Source organism: Coregonus lavaretus (genome assembly GCF_964263955.1).
Source record: "Coregonus lavaretus genome assembly, chromosome: 36".
NCBI lineage: Eukaryota > Metazoa > Chordata > Actinopteri > Salmoniformes > Salmonidae > Coregonus > Coregonus lavaretus.
In genome coordinates this window covers 24,225,347-24,237,715 of record NC_140023.1, presented here as the reverse complement: position 1 = coordinate 24,237,715, position 12,369 = coordinate 24,225,347, and the positions used below count along the sequence as shown (strand labels likewise).

The window sequence follows — 12,369 nt, the reverse complement described above, 5'->3', positions numbered from 1 at the left end:
AACTCTGCCCACATGTACATATTACTTCAACTACCTCAACTAGCCGGTGCCCCCGCACATTGACTCTGCACCGGTACCCCCCTGTATATATAGCCTCCCTACTGTTATTTTATTTTACTTCTGCTCTTTTTTTCTCAACACTTTTTTTGTTGTTGTTTTATTTTTACTTTTTTGTAAAAAATAAATGCACTGTTGGTTAAGGGCTGTATGTAAGCATTTCACTGTAATGTCTGCACCTGTTGTATTCGGCGCATGTGGCCAATACAATTTGATTTGATTTGATTTGAACTTCTTGTCGCGTGCGGTGCTCAAGTTCAGAACATCTGTCAGTCAAAACCCAGACAGTGCTGTGAAGCGCAGAGCCTGAGCTCTGACTATATGTATAGACTGTTACTGTACAGCCACTGCATTTCAATGTAGGAATTTATCAGTGCCCAAATCTGCCATTTCCAACCCGTATACGGGTACGAGTATAAAGGGCTACAATGGCACACTTTTTTGTTCATTTTCTGGTGGCACATGGCTTTGATCAATATAAATAACTATAGTGAGTCTTCTGAGTAGAAGCCTGTTAAAGCTCAAAATTATAAAAGAAATCAGAGAGTTTTTCCAGTTGGAAGTGGCGATTTATTGCAAAGTGGAAATAAATGGGTTACTGAATAAAATAAAGCATCCTGTAATAAAGCATCCTGATGAAGAATCAAATGGAAGGACATTTTAGGGGGTGGGACTTGAATCAAAGTTGAATACCGGAAATGTATCCAAGCCCCACAATAAATGAGGCTATTAGTGTACATGCAATCACCTCACAACAGCTAAAGCTGACTTGCGCTCCAAAAACTAAAACCAACCTGTATACTGGCAGTAAAAACACGTCAAAGGTCAACACCTCTTCATTTGACCACCAAAACAGTATGCATATTGAACAGATCGAAGCACCTCCATTTCCTTATTAGATAAAACCCAGGGTTAGACATGCCAAGGGCATCATGGGGAAGTGGGGAGAGAGACAACACTGTCTACAGCAGTTGATGGTAAAACACATCATCCTGTTATGAGAGGTTTTACACTATACAGGATCTACTGGCTACAGCTGGCACCATGTAACACTATCTGTTGAAAATGTCCATTACAGCAACACTGGTTGTTTTTGCTCAAATCCTTTTTTTGTTAAATGTCCCCTGATACTGTGTTCCCCACTGCGAGGAATAACAATATATTTTTTAACCCGGTTACAGAGACATCCACCCAGGAAAGTCCATTAGCGCCAGGGTTAGCTAATGTGTGAAGGGCCTCGTGGACAGTAATAAATCCACACAGCTTTCCCCATTTAACCCTGTCACGTCTCTGGCAGCCAGCCACTGCCAGCCACCCTACGCTGCCAGACTTCATAATCATAATCCAACAGGGGTTTTACATAAGAAAACCATTATTAATTATTCCAGCATTTAGCATGGTGACCAAGAACAAGAGCTAGGATGGATTGAACTCTACAGTTTGTAATGAAGATACACCTTCAAATTAGTGGATTCTGCTATTTCAGCCATACCTGTTGCTGATAGGTGTATAACATCAAGTACACAGCCATGAAATCTCCATAGATAAACATTGGCAGTAGAATGGCCTTACTGAAGAGCTCAGTGACTTTCAATGTGGCACCGTCATAGGATGCCACCTTTCCAAAAAGTAAGTTTGTCAAATTTCTGCCCTGCCAGAGCCACACAAGTTCATAGAACGGGCCCGCTGAGTGCTGAAGCGCGTAGCGCATAAAAATCGTCTGTCCTCGGTTGCAACACTCACTACCGAGTTCCAAACTGCCTCTGGAAGCAATGTCAGCACAATAACTGTTTGTCGGGTGCTTCATGAAATGGCTTTCCATGGCCGAGCAGCCGCACACAAGCAGCATGCAATGATCATGAGAACGGTGAGGAATCAGCCCAGAACTACACGGGAGGATCTTGTCAATGATCACCATGCGCAATGCCAAGCATCGGCTGGAGCGGTGTAAAGCTCACCGCCATTGGACTCTGGAGCAGTGGAAACGCGTTCTCTGGAGTGATGAATCCACAGGATGTTGGTGGCACCTTAATTGGGGAGAATGAGCTCGTGGAGTGGAATGGGTGGAATGGTATCAAATACATCAAACACATGTTTTCCATGTGTTTGATGTCATTCCATTTACTCCATTCGAGCCATTATTATGAGCCGTCCTCCCCGCAGTAGCCTCCACTGGATGAATCACGCTTCTGGGTTTGTCGGATGCCAGGAGAATGCTACCTGCCCCAATGCATTGTGCCAACTGTAAAGTTTGGTGGAGGAGGAATAATGGTCTGGGGCTGTTTTTCATGGTTCGGGCTTGGCCCCTTAGTTCCAGTGAAGGGAAATCTTAACGCTACAGCATACAATGACATTCTAGACTATTCTGTGCTTCCAACTTTGTGGCAACAGTTTGGGGAAGGCCCTTTGCTGTTTCAGCATGACAGTGCCCCTGTGCACAAAGCGAGGTCCATACAGAAATGGTTTGTTGAGATCGGTGTGGAAGAACTTGACTGGCCTGCATAGAGCCCTGACCTCAACCCCATCGAACACCTTTGGGATGAATTGGAATGCCGACTGCGAGACAGGCCTAATCGCCCAACATCAGTGCCCGACCTCGCTTAAGTTTTTGTGGCTGAATGGAAGCAAGTCCCCACAGCAATGTTCCAACATCTAGAGGAAAGCCTTCCCAGAAGGGTGGAGGCTGTTATAGCAGCAAATGGGGACCAACTCCACATTAATGCTCATGATTTTGGAATGATATGTTCGACGAGCAGGTGTCCACATACTTTTGGTCACGTAGTGTATCTAATGGTATCTAAATAATAGTATTCCACACTCATCATGTTAAGGTCATATGGAAACAGGAAGATACTGGTGGGGAAAGTTTGTAATGACTTGCCACAGATTCAGATCCTGAACTGCTTCAATAGCAAGAGTTTAGATTTATAACTTCAATGACTTATTGCATGTTTCATTACTCCCATATGTTTCCGGTGCATCCATGATTATGATTTAGGGTTCACAACGTTCCTTGGTAAATCAAGCAACTTTTTTTTACGTGTGTACCTACATAATCCATCCTTTGGAGAGTAGTTCATGAAACAAAAGCCGATAAGGATGAGGACCACAGTTCTCCAGGTTAGCTTGCGTATTAGCTGCCAACGGCCAACTCCCTTTTTCCGCATGGAGGTGAAGGCCAATACCACAGAAGTCCCAATGATGAACACAAACCTGAATGAAACACACAGTGAAACATTACAGTACTCATAGACAACTAAATTAAAGGGACATTGCACTCTAAAATCAAAGATGTTTTCTGACCTCAAACATCAAGATAAATCTATGTCCCTCACCTTCAACTGTGTTTGTCCAGCTGTGCTTAAATTGGTCATTTAGCAGACACTCTTATCCAGAGCGACTTACAGGAGCAATTAGGGTTAAGTGCCTTGCTCAAGGGCACATCGACAGATTTTTCACCTAGTCGGCTCGGGGATTAGAACCAGCAACCTTTCGGTTACTGGTACAACGCTCTTAACCACTACGCTACCTGCCGCCCCATACATACCCAAAAAGGAATGTAAAAGATAAGCACCGCAAATCTGGAAATTACATGGCGCTTATCTTGTCCATTCATTTTGGATTGTGGCTTATAGCTGAATCTACAAAACAGATGGCCTAGGATGTAGACTTAACTCAACAGAAGACCAATTTGATTTTGGAGTGTAATATCACTTTAATTAGTCACAATACCGAAGGATAAAGGATAATCTTGCTGGTCAAAGGGTCTAATACAATTTCCCGATATCAAATATCAATCTATAATTCACTGTATTCTTTGTCATCTATCCTAATTACTGCACTGATATGTACACTGATTGCTCTACTAGATAGGCTTAAGTGTTACAGTGTACACCACCCATATAAAGTTCCTGACTATGACGCCCCACATCTAATCGCGTCATTACTGCACAATACCCCTCTGTCTTCAATAAACATTTGGGACTAAACAATTTAGTGCATAATATTCAATAATATTCAGTGTTAAACAAGTGTCTGTATGTCTGAGCAAAGGAGTCCTAACCACACACTGTCAATGAGTTATCAAGTTGGTTGAAACAAAGGTAATGAAACACCATGTGTGTTATTGTAGTGTTAGTTACTGTGCAGTGCTAATTAGAGATCATGTGACCTGTGTGAACTACTTGACTGTGTTTGCACTGTAGGAGCATAATTTGTTAGTAGCATGTGTAAGAGTTTCCTCTGCTCATGCCTGTAATAATTATACAGTGATTTATTGAACAGTTGTTGCAGTCAAACCCACCAAGGCATCACAAGATCAGCCACAGTAAGACCTGGAACACAGAGACATGCTTATAGGTCACAAGGATCAATACAGATGGACAGACAGAGCAGACAGACAGACATACAGTCAGAGAGACAGACAGTATTCATACTGTCATACAGTGAAGGATAAATGTATTTGATCCCCTGCTGATTTTGTACGTTTGCCCACTGACAAAGAAATGATCAGTCTATAATTTTAATGGTAGGTTTATTTGAACAATGAGAGACAGAATAACAACAACAAAAATGTTATAAATCGATTTGCATTTTAATGAGGGAAATAAGTATTTGACCCCCTCTCAATCAGAAAGATTTCTGGCTCCCAGGTGTCTTTTATACAGGTAACGAGCTGAGATTAGGAGCACAATCTTAAAGGGAGTGCTCCTAATCTCAGTTTGTTACCTGTATAAAAGACACCTGTCCACAGAAGCAATCAATCAATCAGATTCCAAACTCTCCACCATGGCCAAGACCAAAGAGCTCTCCAAGGATGTCAGGGACAAGATTGTAGACCTACACAAGGCTGGAATGGGCTACAAGACCATCGCCAAGCAGCTTGGTGAGAAGGTGACAACAGTTGGTGACATTATTCACAAATGGAAGAAACACAAAATAACTGTCAATCTCCCTCTGCCTGGGGCTCCATGCAAGATCTCACCTCGTGGAGTTGCAATGATCATGAGAACGGTGAGGAATCAGCCCAGAACTACACGGGAGGATCTTGTCAATGATCTCAAGGCAGCTGGGACCATAGTCACCAAGGAAACAATTGGTAACACACTACGCCTTGAAGGACTGAAATCCTGCAGCGGCCACAAGGTCCCCCTGCTCAAGAAAGCACATATACAGGGCCGTCTGAAGTTTGCCATCTGAATGATTCAGAGGAGAACTGTTGTGGTCAGATGAGACCAAAATAGAGCTCTTTGGCATCAACTCAACTCGCCGTGTTTGGAGGAGGAGGAATGCTGCCTATGACCCCAAGAACACCATCCCCACCGTCAAACATGGAGGTGGAAACATTATGCTTTGGGGGTGTTTTTCTGCTAAGGGCACAGGACAACTTCACCGCATCAAAGGGACGATGGACGGGGCCATGTACCGTCAAATCTTGGGTGAGAACCTCCTTCCCTCAGCCAGGGCATTGCAAATGGGTCGTGGATGGGTATTCCAGCATGACAATGACCCAAAACACACGGCCAAGGCAACAAAGGAGTGGTTCAATAAGAAGCACATTAAGGTCCTGGAGTGGCCTAGCCAGTCTCCAGACCTTAATCCCATAGAAAATCTGTGGAGGGAGCTGAAGCTTCGAGTTGCCAAACGTCAGCCTCAAAACCTTAATGACTTGGAGAAGATCTGCAAAGAGGAGTGGAACAAAATCCCTCCTGAGATGTGTGCAAACCTGGTGGCCAACTACAAGAAACATCTGACCTCTGTGATTGCCAACAAGGGTTTTGCCACCAAGTACTAAGTCATGTTTTGCAGAGGGGTCAAATACTTATTTCCCTCATTAAAATGCAAATTAATTTATAACATTTTTGACATGCATTTTTCTGGATTTTTTTGTTGTTATTCTGTCTCTCACTGTTCAAATAAACCTACCATTAAAATTATAGACTGATCATGTCTTTGTCAGTGGGCAAACATACACAATCAGCAGGGGATCAAATACTTTTTTCCCTCACTGTAAGTGCATAACTAAACATAGTCATTCAGTCAGAGGAACAAAACATACAGTACACCTACTATACTATACTACTAAAGATCTATAGTTCTTGGTCTTCTGTCCAGATAATACAAACTGGACTACACTCCAAAACAGCCTGGACGTGTGATTAATAATAATGTATTCAATGCCCCTAAAACACAGTTTTAAAAAAAATAGTTGACTTTCAGACTGAGTGATTTATAAACGTCCAAACCTCCATGACAGTAGGAGCCACGTAGTTATATCAAAATCCATCAACTTTCCTTTGGAATCAATACGATTCAGCTGAGTGATGAAGGGTCTATTATAAAGCTTAAAATTAGTTTGCCTTTAAATACTGTTGGAGATACAGTGGGGAAAAAAAGTATTTAGTCAGCCACCAATTGTGCAAGTTCTCCCACTTAAAAAGATGAGAGAGGCCTGTAATTTTCATCATAGGTACACGTCAACTATGACAGACAAATTAAGAAAAAAAAATCCAGAAAATCACACTGTAGGATTTTTAATGAATTTATTTGCAAATTATGGTGGAAAATAAGTATTTGGTCACCTACAAACAAGCAAGATTTCTGGCTCTCACAGACCTGTAACTTCTTCTTTAAGAGGCTCCTCTGTCCTCCACTCGTTACCTGTATTAATAGCACCTGTTTGAACTTGTTATCAGTATAAAAGACACCTGTCCACAACCTCAAACAGTCACACTCCAAACTCCACTATGGCCAAGGCCAAAGAGCTGTCAAAGGACACCAGAAACAAAATTGTAGACCTGCACCAGGCTGGGAAGACTGAATCTGCAATAGGTGAGCAGCTTGGTTTGAAGAAATCAACTGTGGGAGCAATTATTAGGAAATGGAAGACATACAAGTCCACTGATAATCTCCCTCGATCTGAGGCTCCACGCAAGATCTCACCCCGTGGGGTCAAAATTATCACAAGAACGGTGAGCAAAAATCCCAGAACCACACAGGGGGACCTAGTGAATGACCTGCAGAGAGCTGGGACCAAAGTAACAAAGCCTACCATCAGTAACACACTACGCCGCCAGGGACTCAAATCCTGCAGTTCCAGACGTGTCCCCCTGCTTAAGCCAGTACATGTCCAGGCCCGTCTGAAGTTTGCTAGAGTGCATTTGGATGATCCAGAAGAGGATTGGGAGAATGTCATATGGTCAGATGAAACCAAAATAGAACTTTTTGGTAAAAACTCAACTCGTCGTGTTTGGAGGACAAAGAATGCTGAGTTGCGTCCAAAGAACACCATACCTACTGTGAAGCATGGGGGTGTAAACATCATGCTTTGGGGCTGTTTTTCTGCAAAGGGACCAGGACGACTGATCCGTGTAAAGGAAAGAATGAATGGGGCCATGTATCGTAAGATTTTGAGTGAAAACCTCCTTCCATCAGCAAGGGCATTGAAGATGAAACGTGGCTGGGTCTTTCAGCATGACAATGATCCCAAACACACTGCCCAGGCAACGAAGGAGTGGCTTCGTAAGAAGCATTTCAAGGTCCTGGAGTGGCCTAGCCAGTCTCCAGATCTCAACCCCATAGAAAATCTTTGAGGGAGTTGAAAGTCCGTGTTGCCCAGCGACAGCCCCAAAACATCACTGCTCTAGAGGAGATCTGCATGGAGGAATGGGCCAAAATAGTGTGTGAAAACCTTGTGAAGACTTACAGAAAACGTTTGACCTGTGTCATTGCCAACAAAGGGTATATAACAAAGTATTGAGAAACTTTTGTTATTGACCAAATACTTATTTTCCACCATCATTTGCAAATAAATTCATAAAAAATCCTACAATGTGATTTTCTGGATTTTTTTTCTCATTTTGTCTGTCATAGTTGACGTGTACCTATGATGAAAATTACAGGCCTCTCTCATCTTTTTAAGTGGGAGAACTTGCACAATTGGTGGCTGACTAAATACTTTTTTTCCCCACTGTACATTTGGTAATAGTCTCCATTAAGATTTAACATGCAACCCTCCCTCCTCATCTTCCCCTAGGTCGTTAGTGTTATTGATCCATTGGGAGGGTCCTTGATGGCCTAGATAAGAAATTACACCATAGCCCTCGTTGTTGGGTTGAGCCTGAATTTACAGTAGAATTGATAATGGAGACAGTTTTGTGTGTATGGTGTGGTGATGTATGTTAGAATTGTATACTAACCATTCCATGGTGCATGTTCAAATATCCAGTACCCTCCACCTCCATAGTTAACAAAAACCATGATTGTCAGGGAAAGTCTATAAATATTGAAAAAATATAGATTTCAGTTAAACATGTAACCAGTTGGTAGGCTAGCATTGTTATTATTGGACATTGACACCTAACATGAAATTCTAAAGAAAATGTCCGTACAGCATATAACTACTCTGTTTTACATAATTTACTTTTAGTAAAGACATGACTTCTGAATCAAAGATCAAAAGGCCAAGCAAGGGTGGGTATATTCTCAGTGGTGTAAAGTACTTGTGTAAAAATACTTTTGGAGTATCTGTACTTTACTTTACTACTTTACTACTAACTTTTACTTCACAAAATTCCTAAAGAAAATAATGTACTTTTTACTCCATACATTTTCCCTGACACCAAAAAGTACTCTTTACACTTTGAATGCTTAGCAGGACAGGAAAATTGTCAAATGCAATGATTTATACTTTACCTTTAACTTTGATACTTAAGTATATTTAAAACCAAATACTTTTAGACTTTTACTCAAGTAGTATTTTACTGGGTGACTTTCACTTTTACTTGAATAATTTTCTATTAAGATAGTGTGACAATTGGGAACTTTTTCCATTGTCACACACCGAAACGCAATACAAGTTAATGCAATCTAAGCATAATGAATCACTCAGGAAATGAACACTTGTCCTCTAGATCTACTCATGCAGGACTGCTGACTAAAGACTTTGACTATAATTTACGATACACTTATAACTTAGTGCTCGCGAGGGCCGCTGAAACACAGCATACATGATGGAATACTACACTGAATCAGCTGCTATGGGAGACGGTTGTTTGCATCACATGTCAGAAAATGTGTATTTGCATTACATTGCACAAATTTGCTTTGTGTCAGGTAAAGTGCCATAGCTTTCTCAATGGCAGATTCACTCCTTTCACCAGGTATAAAATCTAATTTCTGCTTTTGATTCATGAGTAATGTTAATGGAAGAAATAAAAACATTATTTGAGGACCATAAAGCAAGCTCCCAGTCTGATAAGGTACACTGTGTCTAGCTCAGTTTGAGCCTCCCTTGTTTTTCTGCCCAGATTCAATTAAGAAGTCCAGAAGCCATTACTGCTCCTTTTATCCCTAACCTGCTGATACAAGATTTTAATCTGGCACTATCATCTCAAAAGAGCTATTAAAGCAGAGCGAACTCTGTTGCATACACACACAAGTATACATATGCATATACACTGACACACACACACATACATTCATGCACGTATGCACACATGCACAGAAACACACGTCATGTGCATCCTCATTCAGATTGTAACGAATATGTCCATTAGTCGTCATAGAGACAGAGACAAAGGTTAAGTCATTTTCCAGATGAGCCCCGTGTAAATTGCTGCAATATAACGACTTATTGCCAATCTTTTAAATTAAAAGCATTTGGTGTCCGACTCTCTGGCCTACATCTTTCAGAGAACCATTTTAGTCCGATTAAATTACCCATTCTTAAACCTTCCAATATCTTATGAAATTGGCCTGTGAGAGAGTGCAAAATATTGTGATTATTAAGCTACTTTACAATACAAAACATGAGCACAACCTGACAATTCCAAAGATTGTCAGGTTAAAGCACCTAATTTGAATAGAGTTGTTGTCATTTTACCACTTTATCAGCAAATTGAATAGTTCAAGCTTCTCAGCATACTAATTAATGGGCGGCAGGTAGCTTAGTGGTTAAGAACGTTGTGCCAGTAACCGAAAGGTCGCTGGTTCTAATCCCTGAGCCGACTAGGTGAAAAATCTGCCGATGTGCCCTTGAGCAAGGCACTTAACCCTAATTGCTCATGTAAGTCGCTCTGGATAAGAGCGTCTGCTAAATGACTAAAATGTAAATGTAATGTTTCTGTGATAAACAGTTTTATGAACACCAGCCAGATACAGGTGAATGACAACAAAACACCACCTAGCTTCTATATAAAACACAGACACAATGTCATGACTAATACAGTGGGTATAGCTGGAGAATTTTTTTTTTATATTAAAATGGATTTAATTGACATTTTTTGTCAACGACCTACACAGAATACTCTAATGTCCAAGTGAAAGACAAATTCTAAAAATGATTTTATGATTAATGAAAAATAAAACACTAACATATTGGCCCCGTGTAGCTCAGTTGGTAGAGCATGGCGTTTGCAATGCCAGGGTTGTGGGTTCAATTCCCATGGGGGTCCAGTATGAAAAATGTATGCACTCACTAACTGTAAGTCACTCTGGATAAGAGCGTCTGCTAAATGACTAAAATGTAAATTAGATAAATATTCACCCCAATGAGTGAATTCATGTTAGAAACACACTTTGCAATGATTACATCTGTGAGTCTTCTTGGGTAATATTTGTACATTATTATTTTCAAAATTTTTCAAGGTGTTGGGGATCATGGCTATACAGCTATTTTGAATTCAGCAATTTTCAAGCAGATTTAAGTCAAAACTGTAACTTGGCCACTCAGGAACATTCATTGTCTTCTTGGTAAGCAACTCCAGTATAGATTTGGCCTTGTGTTGTAGGTTATTGTCCTGCTGAAAGGTGAACTCCTCTCCCAGTGTCTGGTGTAAAGCAGACTGAAGTAGGATTTCCTCTAGGATTTTGCCTGTGCTTAGCTCCATCCTGTTTCTTTTTATCGCCAGTCTTTGCCGATGTCAAGCATACCCATACCATGATGCAGCCACCACCATGCTTGAAAATAAGGAAGCAGTTACTCAGTAATGTGTTGTGTTGGATTTGCCCCAAACATAAGGCTTTGCATTTAGGCCAAAAAGTGTATTCCTTTGCCGTGTTTTTTTGCAGTATTACTTTAGTGTCTTGTTGCATAGATAATGCATATTTTGGAATCTTTTATTTTGCATATTTGTATTCTTTTTTTCACTCTGTCATTTAGGTCATTATTGTGAAGTCACTACAATGTTGTTGATCCATCCTCAGTTTTCTCCCATCACAGCCATTGAACTCTGTAGCTGTTTTAAAATCACCAATGGCCTCATGGTGATATCCCTGAGCAGTTTCTTTCCTGTCCTGCAGCTCAGTTCAGAAGGACAGCTGTATCTTTGATGTGTCTGGGTGGTCATCCACAGCATAATTATTAACTGACCATGCTTGAAGAGATATTCAATGTCTGATTTGTTGTTGTTAGCCATCTACCAATCACTCCCCTTCTTTATGAGGCGGTGTCAGAGGAAGGCCCTGAAAATTGTCAAAGACTCCAGCCACCCTAGTCATAGACTGTTCTCTCTGCTACCGAACGGTAGCGCTAAGCGGAGCGCTAAGTCTAGGTCCAAGAGGCTTCTAAACAGCTTCTACCCCCGAGCCATAAGATTCCTGAACATCTAATGAAATGGCTACCCAGACTATTTGCATATCCCCCCCCCCCCCCCCCCCCGCCTACTCTCTGTTTATTATCTATGCATAGTCACTTTAATAACTCTACCTACATGTACATATTACCTCAATTACCTCGGCTAACCGGTGCCCCCGTACATTGACTCGGTTATTTGTTACTTTTATTTCGCATTATTTATATTGTATTTTTTTGTGTGATTTTAAAAAATATTCCTCCTTAAAACTGCATTGTTGGTTAAGGGCTTGTAAGTAAGCATTTCACTGTAAGGTCTTCACCTGTTGTATTCGGAGCATTTGACAAATACAAATGGATTTGATTTGGTTTTTTGAAAAGTTCCCTGGTCTTTGTAGTTGAATTTGTACTTGAAATTCAATACTTGACTGAGGGGCCTTACAGATGTTGTTTGTCTGGGAGATCACGTCAACCCCTATTATTTCACACAGAGTGAGTCCATGTAACTTATTATGTGATTTGTTAAGCCACATTTTACTCCTGCACTAATTTAGGCTTAATTAAACAAAGGGGGTGAATGCAATGACTATATTTTAGTTATTACATTTGTATTAATTTGTAAACATTTGTATAATTTTATTTTCACTGGCATTATGGAGTCTTTTATGTAGATCAATGACAAAAAAATACCATTAAATCTATTTCAATCCCACTTTGTGATGCAACAAAATGTGAAAAAA

General features: G+C 40.8%; 1 protein-coding gene across 1 annotated transcript in view; it reads right to left on the bottom strand.

Annotated features, from left to right (window-relative positions):
• The window catches only part of LOC311110556 (heparan-alpha-glucosaminide N-acetyltransferase), a gene marked incomplete at both ends in the record, with an annotated part of 39,905 nt that overhangs the window by 13,015 nt on the left and 14,521 nt on the right, over positions 1-12,369 (bottom strand). The window contains 3 exons of the mRNA XM_084153062.1: positions 3,110-3,270; positions 4,361-4,391; positions 8,256-8,332. Coding sequence (XP_084009188.1) covers positions 3,110-3,270; positions 4,361-4,391; positions 8,256-8,332 — 269 coding nt within the window. The remainder of the gene's footprint in view (positions 1-3,109; positions 3,271-4,360; positions 4,392-8,255; positions 8,333-12,369) is intronic.